The sequence below is a fragment of the Trichomycterus rosablanca genome, chromosome 16 (assembly GCF_030014385.1).
Source record: "Trichomycterus rosablanca isolate fTriRos1 chromosome 16, fTriRos1.hap1, whole genome shotgun sequence".
In the NCBI taxonomy this organism is placed as follows: Eukaryota; Metazoa; Chordata; class Actinopteri; order Siluriformes; family Trichomycteridae; genus Trichomycterus; species Trichomycterus rosablanca.
The window spans coordinates 22,932,811-22,950,804 of record NC_086003.1 but is presented as its reverse complement, the minus strand read 5'-3'; the positions used below and the strand labels follow the sequence as shown (position 1 = coordinate 22,950,804).

At 39.5% G+C, this 17,994-nt stretch overlaps 1 protein-coding gene across 1 annotated transcript in view; it reads left to right on the top strand.

Annotated features, from left to right (window-relative positions):
- The window catches only part of LOC134330877 (neurexin-2-like), a 149,823-nt gene that overhangs the window by 80,394 nt on the left and 51,435 nt on the right, over positions 1 to 17,994 (top strand). Inside the window, exons 3-4 of the mRNA XM_063012148.1 lie at positions 9,699 to 9,713; positions 11,964 to 12,146. Of these exons, the coding sequence (XP_062868218.1) occupies positions 9,699 to 9,713; positions 11,964 to 12,146 (198 nt within the window). The remainder of the gene's footprint in view (positions 1 to 9,698; positions 9,714 to 11,963; positions 12,147 to 17,994) is intronic.

The following is a 17,994-nucleotide window of genomic DNA, read 5'->3' as shown; positions in this document are numbered from 1 at the left end:
GTTAAATGATAATGATAATACTATAATGACATACTCGCCTCATGTCTTGATGAGCTGGCTCCTTTGAGAACCAAATTTGTTTCATTTAGTCATTCCGCACCATGGTACACAATTGAGCTTCACCAAATGAAATCCCGTAAACGCCAGCTTGAAAGACTTTATAAGAAAACCGGTCTAACAGTACATTATCAGATTTATTCTGATTATCTTCAACATTACAAAGACGCTCTTACGGCAGCCCGATCCACTTACTATTCCGAACTCATACATGCTGGATCAACAAATCCTAAGACTCTCTTTTCCACAATAAATAAACTTCTCAAACCAATTGACAATACTACCAATTCCTTTACAGTTGACAAGTGTAACTCTTACCTCTCATTTTTTCAAACAAAAGTTGAGAATATCCACAATTTTCTGACAGTTTCCCCTGTCATCTCTGTTTCTCCGCCTATCTCATCTCAATTTATTACCCAGCCTCTGTCTCAGTTCTCACCTGTGTCTCTTTTGGACCTATCTGAGATCTTAACAGGGATGCGAAGCTCCACTTGTGTTTTGGATCCTGCTCCATCAAAACTTGTTAAGGGTTGTTTTCCAGTTATCTCATCACTTATCACAGAGATAATCAATTCCTCTCTTAGTTCTGGCTCAGTCCCTCAATCACTCAAATTGGCTGCTGTTACTCCCATACTTAAAAAACCTGGACTTGACTCTAACATTATGAGTAACTTTCGGCCCATTTCCAATCTTCCATTTCTGTCGAAAATACTGGAACGTGTTGTTGCCTCACAGCTCAAAGATCACCTAAATTCCAATAATCTATTTGAATCATTTCAGTCTGGTTTCCGCCCCCAGCACAGCACTGAGTCAGCCCTCCTCAAAGTCACAAATGACCTTCTTCTTTCCTCAGACTCTGGACAAATTAATATTCTCGTCCTCCTTGATCTTACTGCAGCTTTTGACACCATTAATCACTCCATTCTTCTGTCCCGCCTTGAATCCTCTGTCAACATCACTGGTACTGCCCTTTTGTGGTTAAGGTCATATCTCATAAACAGACAACAGTTTGTTAATATCAACAATTGTAGTTCTGCCATTGCTCCACTGTCCCAAGGCGTTCCCCAAGGCTCAGTGTTAGGTCCCCTTTTGTTTATTCTTTATATGCTCCCCCTTGGTGACATCATACGTCGGCATGGTTTACATTTCCACTGCTATGCTGATGATATTCAGCTTTACATCTCCTCCAAATCCATTAATACTGAACTTCACTCCACTCTGACAAATTGCATCACTGAAATGAAATTGTGGATGAAAGCTAATTTCCTCAAATTAAACTGTGAAAAATCAGATATGATCATCGTAGGTCCTACAACCCTGGCAAAAACCACAAAAAATTTTCAAATTACCATTGATAATGACACTTTGTCTCCGTCTTCTAACATCCGAAATCTTGGTGTAATTTTTGATAGCAACCTCTCTTTTGACCGCCATGTAAATCACATCACCAAAACTGCTTTCTTTCATCTAAAAAACATAGCACGTCTACGTCCATCACTCTCCTTTTCTGCCGCCGAAACCTTGATTCATGCTTTTATTACATCCAGAATTGATTATTGCAATAGCATCCTTTATGGTACATCTAACAAAATCCTAAAAAAACTTCAGTATATCCAGAATTCAGCTGCTCGCCTCCTTACTCATACTCGCTCCCGTGATCATATTACACCTGTTCTACAAAAACTTCATTGGCTTCCCGTTGCTCAACGCATTCAATTCAAAATTCTTCTATTCACTCACAAAGCTCTCCATAATCAGGCCCCATCCTACCTCACCGACCTGCTCCATCAGCACATTCCCTCCCGTAGCCTTCGCTCTTCTGAGGCTAACCTACTGTCCATACCCTCTAGGACCAAGCACCGGACCTGGGGTGACAGGGCCTTTTCCATAGCTGCTCCATCTTTATGGAATGCTCTCCCCAAACACCTACGAGATTGTCCTGACCTGTCCAAATTCAAGTCACTTCTCAAAACTCATCTATTCAGAGTGGCATTTAACTTGTAACAACACAAAATAAATGCTTTTATTTTTGCTATTCTTTTTAATAGTTTTTATACTTAGATCACGACAGAAATGTGAAGTCCTAGATCCTAAAACTTGTAAAGTTTTCAGTTTCCTGATTGCATGTAAATCTGTCCTGTTTCTGTCTAATTTTAAGAAATTGTTCTATATTTGTTGTTCTCTCTCATAATTTAGCTAATTTTTAATGAACTGTCTTATGCTGCTCTCTTTGTTTTTATCTTAATTATTCTTGATGTTGATGTACTATTTTGATTTTGTACTATGATTTGTATGGTGTATGTACGTATTTGTTTTGATTATTTGTCTTATGTAAAGCGTCTTTGAGTATCTTGAAAAGCGCTATATAAATAAAATGTATTATTATTATTATTATTATTATTAAATACACCAGCACACAGTTGCTTAGATCCGGGGTTTGAATTGTAAATGTGCTATCAGCTGGTCGGGCGTCTGCACAGACATGATTGGCTTTGTATAAGGAGAGGAAGATGATACAGCCTAGCCATTGGGAGGTGCACTTGTAAGTGCGCTTTAAGTGCCAGTCCTGTTCCCACTCAAGTATGCGGACTAGAATGATTCACTATGGTGACCCTCAAATACAGGAGGAGCCCCAATATATATATGAATAAAGTAATTAAGACTAAATGGAGCAGATTTATTAGTGATTTTTGGATTCAGCTATCTGGATTTTTGTCTATCAGCATAAGCCGAGAGCTTAAGTTTATTTCCCCAACTTCAGCCAGAAGACCATGTTTTACTGTACTTTGTAAAAAATGCATTAAAAAGCCTTAATTATATGGACGCAGAGAAGTCCCCAGCTGTACTCAGTCATAATGAGTAAAGAATTAGATCACCAGCCTACAAAGACGCATGATATTATTAAATATTTCACACCACTGATTAATAATCTCTTGATGTGTGATTAATAATCTCTGACCCAGCAAGAATAATAATATCTTTTATAAAATCCACAATAAACATCTAAAGAATGTTCAAAAAAGGTTCATAAATGTTTTAAAATGGGATTAAAACAGAACGTGTTCCAATTATTCACAGAAAGAGAGCAGTTGCTGCAGTGACATACATCTTTATTAGCGCTGTATGTAAACGTTTGACTTTGACTGTTTGTTCTCTTGCAAGCTCATTTCAGAACGATTCAGTATAATGAGACGAGTTTTTTTCTTTATTATATCAGCACTCAAATGCTTACTAGATTAATTACTAGCTAAAAAATACATTGTTTAATATTATCAACAATATTTGTACTAAAATATTGAATTCTTTCCATTTTATCTCAGTTTATTTTTTATTTATTGTGGTAGTATTTTCTTTAAAATAAGACCAGTTATCAGGAATAAACACCACATTTTGGCTCTATGATTGACCATGTACAAGAATATATAGCTGTACCTTAAGCAAACACACTTACTGGGTGGTTCAGGGCCAGTTATGCCAAGTTCACACTACATGACTTTCCGAGTCGTCAGGTCGCTGTACAGTTCACACTACACGACTGGACCTCTTGTAATCAGGATTATTTCCAGTCATTGTGTATTTCATACTACACGACTGATCAGCGATAGGGGGTTTCACACTACACCATCTATCACCAACTGGAATCACAGACGAGCTTTTCTGGTCTCTCAAACTACGTTTTTTCACGAAAACAAACACGAGAAGTGACGAGAGGTTTAATGATACCACGTCCAAAAATGCACGTCAACAAGTAGCGAGCGATCAAAGTTTGTGCACTGATGTGCAGCGTAAAATCAAAGAGGAAAAATGAATGAATCTGAGTGGATTTGGCTACATGAAAAGCATGGATTGTTCTATAGTGAGTTGGAGGTTAATTAATATTTTTGCAATGCAACGTTGGTATTATGTTTTGTAGAGAATGATCAGGTCAGAAATACTGTAAAACTTGTGTGTGCCGATGTATTCTGATATAAACTATATTATGCCCCTGTCCCAGTTTCGATCGCAGAGCGAACGCCGAGTTGCTCCCGAGCCGGCAAATCTAGCGCAGACCAGTCGCCGAGCGAAAATCAGGGCAGACATTTTGTAGTGTGAACTAGGCATTAGCTTGATACGCTACAACTTTATTAAACTAAACCCTTTTTCCAGACTAGTTTTGCAGATGTTGTCAATTTCTTTTTCACCTGTAACCAGCCATCATTTGCTTACAGTTAATCGTTAACCAACTCACAAAACACACCACTGAGTTTTATATTAACAAGGCTTTAACACAAGGCTTTTTTTCAAGCAACCCACATTTTGTCTATTATTTTTTACACAACCCAGGTAACACAAACAATTCATCTGGTCCCACTGTGGTTTACAAGATGTAACATAAGAGCCTCCACAAGGGGGTGTCTGCATACAATTCCATTACTTTTTTTTTGGCTAGTCCCACCTCTGCTGGTGGAAGGGTCAAGGCATTGCTTCTGCAGTTGCGGCCAGCGGCACCATCAAGTGGGGGGAGGGCGGGGTGGGCAGACAGGGTGTGCCACGACCACCCTTATTAAATTGTCACCCCAAGATTTTCAGTGGCCCCATCTGGCCACCCCTATGAAACATTTCTGGGGGTGCCACTGGTTGCGACCTCTGCTGGAATAATAGAGATCAGCGTGTGAGTGTCTGTACGCGATGCTGATCCCTGTGTGAACCTTCCTTGTTCTGGTGAAAAGAAGTGGTTGGCTTTTACATATGTGTCAGAGGGGGTGTGTGTTAGGTACAGCCCTACTTGTCAGGGTAGAGGTCTGAAGCAGTAGAGGAGATACCACTGGGTAATTGGATATGACTAGATTCAACAAACCTTTATGTTTTATTGAATTAAAAAAGCAGCTTATTGTAGCAAGTAACAAAAACAGCTAAAGGAGCTTATTATTTATTTATTAGGATTTTAATGTCATGTTTTACATATTTTGGTTACATTCATGACTGGACAGGTAGTTACTCATTACACAAGATTCATCAGTTCACAAGTTTAATATCAAACACAGTCATGGACAATTTAGTATCTCTGATTCATCTCACTTGCACGTCTTTGGACCATGGGAGGAAACCGGAGCTCCCAGAGGAAACTTCACACAGAAAAGACCCGCACCACTCCACCTGGGGACAGAACCCAGGACCTTCTTGCTGTGAGGCGACAGTGTTACCCACTGAGTCACCGTGCTGCCCTGGAGCTTATTAAACATGCTAAGTAAAGAACAAACATGCAGTCAGTGTCTTACAGTTCTCACTCACTGACTTTCTTAACCGCTTATCCAATTAGGGTTGCGGGGTGGGGGGGTGGTGGGTGTGCTGGAGCCTGTCCCAGCTTTTTAATGGGCGCAAGGCACACAGTAACACCCTGGACGGGGCACCAGTCCATCGCAGGGCAGATACACAGACACACACACCTATTCACCTATAGGGCAATTCAGTGTCTCCAATTAACCTGTCTGCATATTTTTGGACTGTGGAAGGAAACCCATGCAGGCACGGGGAGAACATGCAAACTCCGCACAGAAAGGACCCAGACCGCCCCGCCTGGGGATCGAACACAGGACTTTCTCGCTGTGAGGCGACAGTGGTCTTACAGTTCAAGAATGACAATATTAGTGTTGTTATTTTTATAATAAGCAAAGTTTTACCTTAATATTGGGACAGTTTTACATTTTTGTGAAACAGATCTACATGCATTTGATATTATGGAGCGAAACAGCTTCCACATTTATGGTCTAAATTAATTTGATTGAAGTGATTATTGTTTTATTTTCCATTTGTGATTTGATGCCTAACAGTCTCAATGATCACAAATGAAACAATACAGATGTTTACATGTTAGAACGACAGTGTGATTTTCGAGACAGGGTACGCTATAAATGATAAATCGCTCACCTGAGATAAAGAAAACCTTGAGAAAAACTTGGAGATCTCTCACATCCTCAACGATTAATCCATTGGTGTTATGAAATAAAACAAACTACAGTAATCCCTCGCTATATCGCGCTTCGACTTTTGCGGCTTCACTCTATCGCGGATTTTATTTGCAAGCATGTCTAAATATAAATCGCGGATTTTTCGCTGGTTCGCGGATTTCTGCAGACAAGGGGTGTGTTCGAAAAGCTAGCTCTCTCTCTACATAGACGCATTTCACGTCATCCTGTGCGCGCTCCCGAAAAGGAGGCTGTTCCAAATCCTAGATGCCTTAATATCCTCACTACTTAACATTTCAACGTTATTTTCACTCAAAAACGAGTGAGCATCCGACGCTGCCTTATTAAGGTATTAGTGATCAAGGCAATCCCAGAATTCATTGCGGGTCGGGCGCACTTCTCTTGCAGAAAAATAAACATGGCTGACGGTGCGGACAAACTAATGGAGTTCTTTTCAAACGTAAATAAAATATTACTGATTCTTAACCTGTATAAACTTGTACCGAGTGTTTTTATTTGCAAGTTTGGGCTTGTCAGGAAATGTAACCATTATCGTTACATGAAGGGAAATGTTATATTGACGTTAGCATGCTGTGCTACCTCAATTCATTGGTTTTAATGACGATGCTAAATACTAAAGCCGATGGAATCGGGTTATAAAAATAACCATATAAACACATGGTTTTTACTTCGTGGATTTTCACCTTTCGCGGAGAGTTCTGGAACGCCACCCCCGCGATCGAGGAGGGATTACTGTACGCCGTTTCCTGTTTAGCCACAGACGCTCCTCTTCAAAATCCAGCAGGGTTTAATAATCCAAAAAACTGAAAATCTCAACTTTGCGTCAATTCTAATGGGTCCATCGTGTTTGATTGACATCCACATCTTCCAATTGTAGACACTTTGGACGACACGCCGTAAAGCGAGATGTGTCACGTTTGTGCTGTGCTGTTAGACAAGCCAAAAATGCTGCTAAATGTTCTGTGTGTAAAAGTTAAAATAAAAACAGCAGTTTTGCATAAGTGTGATGTTGTAGGTTCTGTATTTATTACTTTAGAATATTGTTGTTTAGATAGCTAGTTTAACCATGGTGCATTGAGACATGTACTGTATTATTACTGCTTAGTTGTCTGAGAGGAGAAATGACAGTATCGGATTGGTATCGGCAGATACTCAATTTGCAGTATTGGTATCGGTATCAGACATAAAAAAATTGTATCAAGCCAGCCCTAGTTCTTATTTTTACAATCACTTGTGTACAGAAATATACATTGTATGGCCAAAAGTATTTGGACACCTGACCATGAGCTTGCTGGAAATGCCATTTCAGGACTGACCTCTATGTGATCTTTCCAGCTATAAAAAACCCCACTCTTTTAGGAAGGCCTCTCACAAGACTTTGAAATATGTCTGTCGGAATTTGAGCCCATTTATTCAAAAGAGCATATGTATGGCTATATGGCCAAAAGTATTTGGACACCAAGATTATTGGTCATCTGATGTGATCTTTTAAGCTATAACAACAGCCGTTCTTTTTGAGAAGTCTTCTCACGAGACTTTGAAAGTATGTATGTGGGAATTTGTGCCCATTCAGGCAAAAGAGCATTCAGTTTTGTGTCCATATATATTCATATTACTGATTTGACATTATACATGGTGGCACGGTGGGTAGCACTGTTGCTTTACAGCAAGAAGGTCAGATGTTTGATTCCCAGGTGGAACAGTCTGGGTCCTTTCTGTTTGGAGTTTGCATGTTCTCCCAGTGTCTGTGTGGGCTTCCTCTAGGTGCTCCGGTTTCCTCCCACAGTCCAAAGACACGCAGTCCTGGGTTTGATTCCCAGGTAGAGCGGTCCTCGTCCTTTCTGTGTAGAGTTTGCATGTTCTCCCCGTGTCTGTGTGGGCTTCCTCTAGGTGCTCCGGGTTCCTTCCACATTCCAAAGACATGCAGTCAGGTTAATTGCGGGAACTAAAATTACCCTAGGTGTGTGTGTGTGTGTGTGTGTGTGTTTGCCCTGTGATAGACTGCCAACCTTTCCAAGGTGTTTTCTACCTTTCACCCAGTGAATTGTACCCACCACAACCCTGGATAGGATTAAGCAGTGGTAAAACAGACAATGAATTAATAAATGAATTGTCATTTACAGTTCAGACTGGATATGGTATATAAAGCATCATGTATTAATAACTAGACGAACCTCCTTCAGCTGTTCATTAGACTTTCATGCATTAAGATCATGCCTAGCCTAGTGGTTAAGGTACCGAACTAGTAATCAAAAGGTCACCGGTTTAAGCCCCAACACAGCCAGGTTGCCCCTGTTGGGTCTCTAAGCAAGGCCCCTCACCTTCAATTGCTCAGACAATATACTGTATGTTGCTTTGGACAAAAGCATCTGCTGAATGCCTAAAATGTAAATGTAGCCATATCCCAGCTCCATTAGGATCTATGTGCTGACTCGGTCATTTTGGTTATGTTTCATTATCTGTGTGTTTGTGTCATGGCTTGCTGCATGTTACAGCTTTATTAAGCTTCATTAGGCAGACATTACTGACCTAATATGTATGTTTTGCTGTCTGTATTCAGTATGGCGCTTTTCAGTCTGATTAGCCAAAGAAATCACCAACTACATGCAATCATATCTAAACATCAATAGGAGGCATTTATATGAATTTATAACACGTTTAATACCACCAAATTCATAATCTAATTTGCAGTATGTTTTTTATGCAATACAATAACATCTAAAAGAATTTAATTCATTGAAGGTTTTTTGGAATGATAAAAATAATCGTTCCAATTCAAGAGCTTTTAAAACACTTTATGGACAGAAGTATTGGGACACCCTTTCTAATTACTGAATTTATGTGTTTTATCCACAACAACTGTTTACAGGTGTAATAAATCAGTTATATAAAGGAAATGTAATTGCTCACTGGGCAGCTCTGTCTGCATATGTTTCCTCCGGGTGCTCCGGTTTCCTCCCACAGTCCAAAGACGTGCAAGTGAGGTGAACTGGAGATACAAAATTGTCCATGATTGTGTTTGACATTAAAGGCCCCAAAAAGGAGGACATCAGACCCCCAGAAAGAAGGACATCAGACCCCAAAAAGGGGGACATGTCGTTGAATCTCATGTAACCAGTAACTATCTGTCCTGTCATGAATGTAACCAAAGTGTTTAAAACATGATGTTAAAATTCTAATAAATAAACAAATAAATAACCAACCTTGCAGCAAGTTTAGGGAAGGCCCTTTCCTGTTTCAGCTGACTGTTTCCCTGTGCACAAAGACATGGAGAAAACTTTGAATTAAAAAAACTCCAGTGTCCTGCACAGAGCCCTGACCTTGGCCCCACTGAACAGCTTTGGGATGAACTGAAACATCCATTGAGACTCTCTTGTCCAACATCAGTGACCTACCATACATATGCTTTTTATCTGAATGGGCACAAATTCCCACAGACAAACTGTACTTCAAAGTCTTGTGAGAAGCCTTCTCAGAAGAGTGACAGCTGTTATAGCTGAAAAGATACATATAGGTCACTCTACTGTATTTTAATACCATTTGTATTCAAAATGGAATGACCAATAAGCTTGGGTGTCCAAGTACTTTTGTCCTTTCTAAGTGTATGTAAACTTTTGACTTCTTTAGTGAAAAGATAAAGTGTTCTGACTGTCTTTTCTCTTCTGTTTTTTTCAGGTGCTACAGTATCAGGTAAGAATCTGATTTTATTGTCTGTGGTAAGACATTGGGACACTGCATGGCTACGTTAGCTTTTGTGTAGATGGAAACCCTGCTTAGCATTAGCGTCGATCGCACTCACAATCAGACTTCTTTCGATGAGGACGGAGACACTTGGTGACACGGTGGGGTTCTTATTGTTCCTCCACAGCCTCTGTGGAACAGCACTGCTTGGTGATGTGAAGTGAATGGGCTTGTGGGAAGCACTGAAAGCTTTTTGCTGCAGACCCTGCTGCTGGGGTTTTGTCTGAAGTGGCTTGATGGTGCTTAAAATCAGACAGTTTGATGAAATCTCCTGTGAAGAACCGTGGTAGAGTCGCGTCGTGGTGATGCAGGCGCATTTATAGCACCTTGGGAAAGTATTCAACCCCCTTTTTTCTTCGCATAAATGATTGCAATCTTGGATTTGTGTTAGCTTGAATGGAGACATACATTCTGTGATAGTGATATTGTTTTGTTATTGAAGACCATAGAAGAAAGAAAATAGTCCTGAAATTCTGGCAGTTTGGTACATGGTTATGCCATTTTGGCAGTTGTTTGGTACATGGTTAAGCTGTTTTGGCAGCCGTTACAGCCAGTAGTCATCAATGTGTCTGTTTGAAAACCTTATAAGCTCTACATAGATGCATTTTACATGATCCTACACTCTCCACAAAGAAAGTCTGTCTAAATTCTTATAAGACTTAAAATGCTGCCTACTGAGATGCCTTAATTCTGAGTGATAATCTGACTAACTGAATAACGAGGGAGCATCCGATGCTTCCTCATCTGCAAAGGCAATCCCAGCATTTAGTGTGGCACAACGTTTCTCACAAAAAATTACAAATGTGGTGGATGAATGCAGAGCAACAAACTGGGACAGGAAGGGACCTTACCTAAACTGTTGCTGCAAAACTGGAAGCATATAATTAACTTTATTTAATGGTTTTATTACAACTGTTTATTACAATTGTTAAGGCTAAAAACAGACCCATCACAACTTATTATGACAAGTATGATGATGATGATGTTGGTGATGATGGTGATGATAATGGTAAGGATGGTGATGGAGATGATGGAGATGATGATGGTAATGACGATGGTGGTGATGATGATTGTGGCGGTGATGATGATATCATCATCATCACCATTATCATGATGGTGGTAATAATGATGAAGATGAAGAGGGTAATGACGATGGTGGTAATGCTGATGATTGTGATGGTGATGGTGATGATGATGTTGGTGATGATGATGGTGATGGTGATGATAATGATGGTGATGATGATAATGATGGTGATGATGATAATGATAGTGATGATGGTGATGCCGATGATCATGGTGATGAAGATATTGGTGATGGTGATGATAATGGTGATGATTATGATTGTGGTGATGATGATAATGATGATGGTGGTAATGAGATGATTGTGACGGTGATGGTGATGATGATGTTGGTGATGATAATGGTGATGGTGATGATTATGATTGTGGTGATGATGATAATGATGATGGTGGTAATGAGATGATTGTGACGGTGATGGTGATGATGATGTTGGTGATGATAATGGTGATGGTGATGATTATGATTGTGGTGATGATGATAATGATGATGGTGGTAATGAGATGATTGTGACGGTGATGGTGATGATGATGTTGGTGATGATAATGGTGATGGTGATGATTATGATTGTGGTGATGATGATAATGATGATGGTGGTAATGAGATGATTGTGACGGTGATGGTGATGATGATGTTGGTGATGATAATGGTGATGGTGATGATTATGATTGTGGTGATGATGATAATGATGATGGTGGTAATGAGATGATTGTGGCAGTGATCATGATTATCATCATCATCACCATTATCATGATGGTGGTAATAATGATGAAGATGAAGATGGTAATGACGATGGTGGTAATGATGATGATTGTGATGGTGATGGTGATGATGATGTTGGCGATGATGTTGGTGATGATGATGGTGATGGTGATGATTATAATGGTGGTGATGATGGTAATGATGATTGTGGTAATGAGATGATTGTGGCAGTGATCATGATAGATAGATAGATAGATAGATAGATAGATAGATAGATAGATAGATAGATAGATAGATAGATAGATAGATAGATAGATAGATAGATAGATAGATAGATAGATAGATAGATAGATAGATAGATACTTTATTAATCCCGAAGGAAATTGAGGATTATGATGATGGTGGTAATAATGATGAAGATGAACATAGTAATAATGATGGTGGTAATAATGATGATTGTGACGGTGATGTTGGTGATGACGATGGTGATGACGATGGTGATGACGATGGTGATGACGATAATGGTGATGACGATAATGGTGATGATGGTGATGATGATGGTAATGGTGATATTGGTGATGACGATGATGGTGATGATAATGGTGAGGATGGTGATGATGATAATGATGATGAGGATGATGAGGATGATGGTGATGATAATTATGTAGGGCAGCTGTAGCCTAGTTATTAAGGTACTGGTCCAGTTATTAGAAGGTTGCCGGTTCAAGCCTCACCACTTACAGGTTGCCTCTGTTGGGCCCTTGAGCAAGGCCCTTAACCCTCAATTGCTTAGATTGTATACTGTCTCAACTGTAAGTCGCTTTGGATAATAGTGTCTGCTAAATGCTGAAAATTTAAAATGTAAATAATTATGATGATGGTTATAATGATGATAATGATGGTGATGGTGATGATGACTATAGTAAATACTGAAGCGTATAAATTCTTTTATCTTCTGACCTTCAGTTATTTATTGATGAACGAGCTCCTGAAACGACTGACTCATCCCTCTCGTACACTGACAGCCTTCTTTCAGACTTTAAGGACCCAGGACGGACATTTCTGGCGTGACCTGATAGCCTTATATGGATGCTCAGTACTTATCAAAGCAGCCTGTCACCTGCTGAAAGAAATGACCGATCCTACACCACCCCACCCCCTCCCCCAATTTCGGGCTGGAATTCACTGAATGAAGGAAGCACTGAATGAGGAGCATAGAATCTTCTTGTACAATTGTACAGATGTGACCCTATCGACTCCCACGTTTAACAAAACCAGAGCGAACAAACCATTCAAGGACATGAAGGACTTGCTCACTTTCCCAGGTAGCAGCAGGCTAGGCTAAAATGAGGAGGCGCAGAAGAATGGAGGCTGTTATCACTGCAAAAGAGATGGAGGGGCACCTTTATAATAAAGCCATTTGATTTGAAATGGAATGTCTGACAAGCTAATGGTTAGATGTCCACTTTATATGGGTCAGATAGTGAACTCGTTTAACATTCATGGCTTTTGAAATTCACTGATTATTTGTAATGAACAGTTTCCTGGTCATTCTTAATGAGATCCAATCCATGGTGTTAGTAGTAGCAGTAGTATTAGTAGCAGTAATAGCGTTAGTAGTGGCAGTAGTATTAGTAGCAGTAATAGTATTAGTAGTGTTAGTAGTAGCAGTAGTATTAGTAGCAGTAATAGTATTAGTAGTGTTAGTAGTATTAGTAGCAGTAATAGTATTAGTAGTGTTAGTAGTATTAGTAGCAGTAATATTATTAGTAGTGTTAGTAGTGTTAGTAGTATTAGTAGCAGTAATAGTATTAGTAGTGTTAGTAGTAGCAGTAGTATTAGTAGCAGTAATAGTATTAGTAGTGTTAGTAGTAGCAGTAGTATTAGTAGCAGTAATATTATTAGTAGTGTTAGTAGTAGCAGTAGTATTAGTAGCAGTAATAGTATTAGTAGTGTTAGTAGTGGCAGTATTATTAGTAGCAGTAATAGTATTAGTAGTGTTAGTAGTAGCAGTAGTATTAGTAGCAGTAATAGTATTAGTAGTGTTAGTAGTATTAGTAGCAGTAATAGTATTAGTAGTGTTAGTAGTGGCAGTAGTATTAGTAGCAGTAATAGTATTAGTAGTGTTAGTAGTAGCAGTAGTATTAGTAGCAGTAATAGTATTAGTAGTTGCAGTAGTATTAGTAGCAGTAATAGTATTAGTAGTGTTAGTAGTATTAGTAGCAGTAATAGTATTAGTAGTGTTAGTAGTGGCAGTATTATTAGTAGCAGTAATAGTATTAGTAGTGTTAGTAGTAGCAGTAGTATTAGTAGCAGTAATAGTATTAGTAGTGTTAGTAGTAGCAGTAGTATTAGTAGCAGTAATAGTATTAGTAGTGTTAGTAGTAGCAGTAGTATTAGTAGCAGTAATAGTATTAGTAGTGTTAGTAGTATTAGTAGCAGTAATAGTATTAGTAGTGTTAGAAGTGGCAGTATTATTAGTAGCAGTAATAGTATTAGTAGTGTTAGTAGTATTAGTAGCAGTAATAGTATTAGTAGTGTTAGTAGTATTAGTAGCAGTAATAGTATTAGTAGTGTTAGTAGTGGCAGTAGTATTAGTAGCAGTAATAGTATTAGTAGTGTTAGTAGTAGCAGTAGTATTAGTAGCAGTAATAGTATTAGTAGTGTTAGTAGTAGCAGTAGTATTAGTAGCAGTAATATTATTAGTAGTGTTAGTAGTGTTAGTAGTATTAGTAGCAGTAATAGTATTAGTAGTGTTAGTAGTGGCAGTATTATTAGTAGCAGTAATAGTATTAGTAGTGTTAGTAGTAGCAGTAGTATTAGTAGCAGTAATAGTATTAGTAGTGTTAGTAGTATTAGTAGCAGTAATAGTATTAGTAGTGTTAGTAGTGGCAGTAGTATTAGTAGCAGTAATAGTATTAGTAGTGTTAGTAGTAGCAGTAGTATTAGTAGCAGTAATAGTATTAGTAGTTGCAGTAGTATTAGTAGCAGTAATAGTATTAGTAGTGTTAGTAGTATTAGTAGCAGTAATAGTATTAGTAGTGTTAGTAGTGGCAGTATTATTAGTAGCAGTAATAGTATTAGTAGTGTTAGTAGTAGCAGTAGTATTAGTAGCAGTAATAGTATTAGTAGTGTTAGTAGTAGCAGTAGTATTAGTAGCAGTAATAGTATTAGTAGTGTTAGTAGTAGCAGTAGTATTAGTAGCAGTAATAGTATTAGTAGTGTTAGTAGTAGCAGTAGTATTAGTAGCAGTAATAGTATTAGTAGTGTTAGTAGTAGCAGTAGTATTAGTAGCAGTAATAGTATTAGTAGTGTTAGTAGTGCAATACTTGCTCTGTTCAGCTCTGCCTCTCCTCTGCTCTCACATATAACACTGCTATAAAACTGTTTCGTCTAATCTCTAGAAGAGAAGCAGTTTAAACGATCTGCTCATGATCTTGACACATTGATAGTATCAGAAACTACATGCCATCATAACCTCCCCATCACCCCCCACAAAGTCAAACACACCACGCTCAGCTTTACTTCATATCTTTCTTGTCTATCTTGCACTATAACACATCTGGATCACCTATTTGTTCTACATCGGCCCCTCTGTTTACCAAACAAACAAACCTTATGGACTCGCCTGTGCTTACCCCGGACCCTGTGCCAGGGTGACGTGCGCTGCCTCTCCGTCTGTCTGAGCTCCAGAAAGAATATGTTGGAAAATGAGCAATCATAAGCAATAAAGGAAAAGGCCTTATCAGCGCTCCATTCCAGCCCAATAATGAAAGGATAAGTGTGTTTTTAATTAAAGTGGGACCTTTTGGCATGATTACGGCTGGAGCAATTAATCACTTGTGCAGTCCACCATGGGGGCAGTGCAGGTCAGGCTTTTGCATATCACACACAAAGCACTGTGAACTTGTTTGGAACATGAGCTGAGGGACTGCTTTAAAACCCTAGATGAACGTTTATGGGTTTTTTTTAGCTGTTTAGCCGAATGAAAAAGGCAGCGGTGTAAAAGCTGTTTATCTGAAACAGCGAGTCACGCTCAGGCAGCACACAAGGCCGTCGCAGCTATTTACAGAGACGGAGGTTCTTCTGATTAATACAGGTCACATGATGTGTAATGCTGCTTTAGTCAGTTTAGTTTTATGTGGCTTTCATAGCACTGAATTTCAATCAAGGATACAATTATTAGCATCTTTAATTACTGCATCATAAACGTAATTAAGATTATTAACTGTAATAATGGTAAGCATGTATGAACGTATGTGTAATATATACAGGCTCTCTGGTGGCACATCAGTCTGGGTGCTATCAGCCAGCCTGCTATCTACAATATGATTGGCTATGTCTCAGGGAGAGGAATGGGTAAAGCTTTGCCATTAATTTGCACCTTGTTTAGAGTATTCCTGCCTTGCGCCCAGTGTTCTCTGGTGGGTAAACATATATAAGTGTGTGTGTGTGTGTGTGTGTGTGTGTGTGTGTGTGTGTGTGTAAATGTGTAAGTGAGGCACTAATTACGTTTATTATGTACGTTCATCATGCGATAAATTGGCGCTCTGTTCAGAGTATTCCTGCCCTGCGCCCAGTATTTAATGGTGGATATACATATGTGAATATAAATATAAGTACAGTGGAACCTTGAATTAACGGACCCCCATTTAACAGTTTTCAGATTGAACAGACAAAATCTGGAAAACCAAATGCTTGGTCTGATCGTTCAGTGTGGCTGGTCAAATTGAATCCAATTTGGTTAACTGGTTGATTTAGGTTAAGGGGCAGTTATTTTTACACAAAGGTCCAGGTAGGCCTGAACAGCATTTTTGTCTCAATAAGTAAAATTCATTATTGGGTAAATCCTACAATTCAGGCAACCTGATTTTAACAGTCATGTACCAATATCGTTAACTGTAATTATTAAATCTTTGGGTGCTGCACACGCACCAGACAGTCAGCCATTACTGACTAATAGCCATATTAAGCTAATCATTCATCCTGAAAATGATTATGGATTCAAAATGAGTTTTAAGGGGCCTGTTATGATCTTGAAATGGCATTGGTGTTGGGTGATGGAAGGAGCGATCATGATTATTTTTTTTTATGCAGACGCCCTGGTGAGTCCATGCTGCATTTCTCTTTGTCCTGCTTTATTTTGCCATCGTTCACCATCCTCTGTCCTTTCCTCTTCTCTTCCTTCTTCTTTGTCTCTTTCATCCCCATACATCCACGGTGGTGAAAAACAGGACCAGCCGTGCTCATTTACCATAATCTGATTGTGAACCTCCATCATTTTTGAAGTATGCGTCCGCTCCCCTCTGTCTGCGCGATCTTATCGCCATTGTGAATATCACAAAGGCGCAATCCGTTAGTCGCTCCGCAGTCAGCCACCTGACACACACGATTTGTTTTTAAGGCCGCCGCGGGTGCTCGATCGGAATGTAATCTGCCTCATTTACAAACCGAACACGGCTACGAGTTTTACCCATAATCCCCCTGTATTTACTTACCTTGAGGCAGCTTGTAAACCTGCACATTCACTTGTTAGCATGCTTGAATCTGCCTGCATCCTCAACATGTGGCAGTAAATAAAAGTGTGTGTGCGCGTGTGTCGCCAGCCTTTGTGAGAAGCCGAGTCTCATCAATTCGAGTGAAAGCTGTTGTCAAGGTCAGAGCCGGTTCAGGGTCTAATCTACAAAGCCTAGCAATTTCACATGAGCTAGAGTCTCTCACAGAGCTTGACCTTGTAGAGCAAGTGCAACGTCTGGTTATGTGTTTCTGAATCAGGCCATGTATCATGAGTCGCAATAAAATAGGTCCAGTGTCTAGTTTTAATAGCCAAACTGAGACCAGTTTTGTGTCGGACATCCTGCCTTATACACCATGTGGCCAAAAGTATAAATATACACCAATCAGCCATAACATTAAATCCACCTCCTTGTTTCTACACTCACTGTCCATTTTATCAGCTCCTCTTACCATATAGAAGCACTTGTAGTTCTACAATTACTGACTGTAGCCCATCTGTTTCTCTGCATGCTTTGTTAGTCTCCTTTTCATGCTGTTCTTCAATGGTCAGGACTCTCCCACAGGACCACTACAGAGCAGGTATTATTTAGGTGGTGGATCGTTCTCAGCACTGCAGTGACACTGACATGGTGGTGGTGTGTTAGTGTGTTGTGCTGGTATGAGTGGATAAGACACAGCAACGCTGCTGGAGTTTTTAAACACCTCACTGTCACTGCTGGACTGAGAATAGTCCACCAACCAAAAACATCCAGCCTGATGAAGGTCTAGAAGATGACCAACTCAAACAGCAGCAATAGATGTGCAATGGTCTCTGACTTTACATCTACAAGGTGGACCAACTAGGTAGGAGTGTCTACTAGAGTGGACAGTTAGTGGACATGGTTTTTAAAAACTCCAGCAGCACTGCTGTGTCTGATCCACTCATACCAGCAC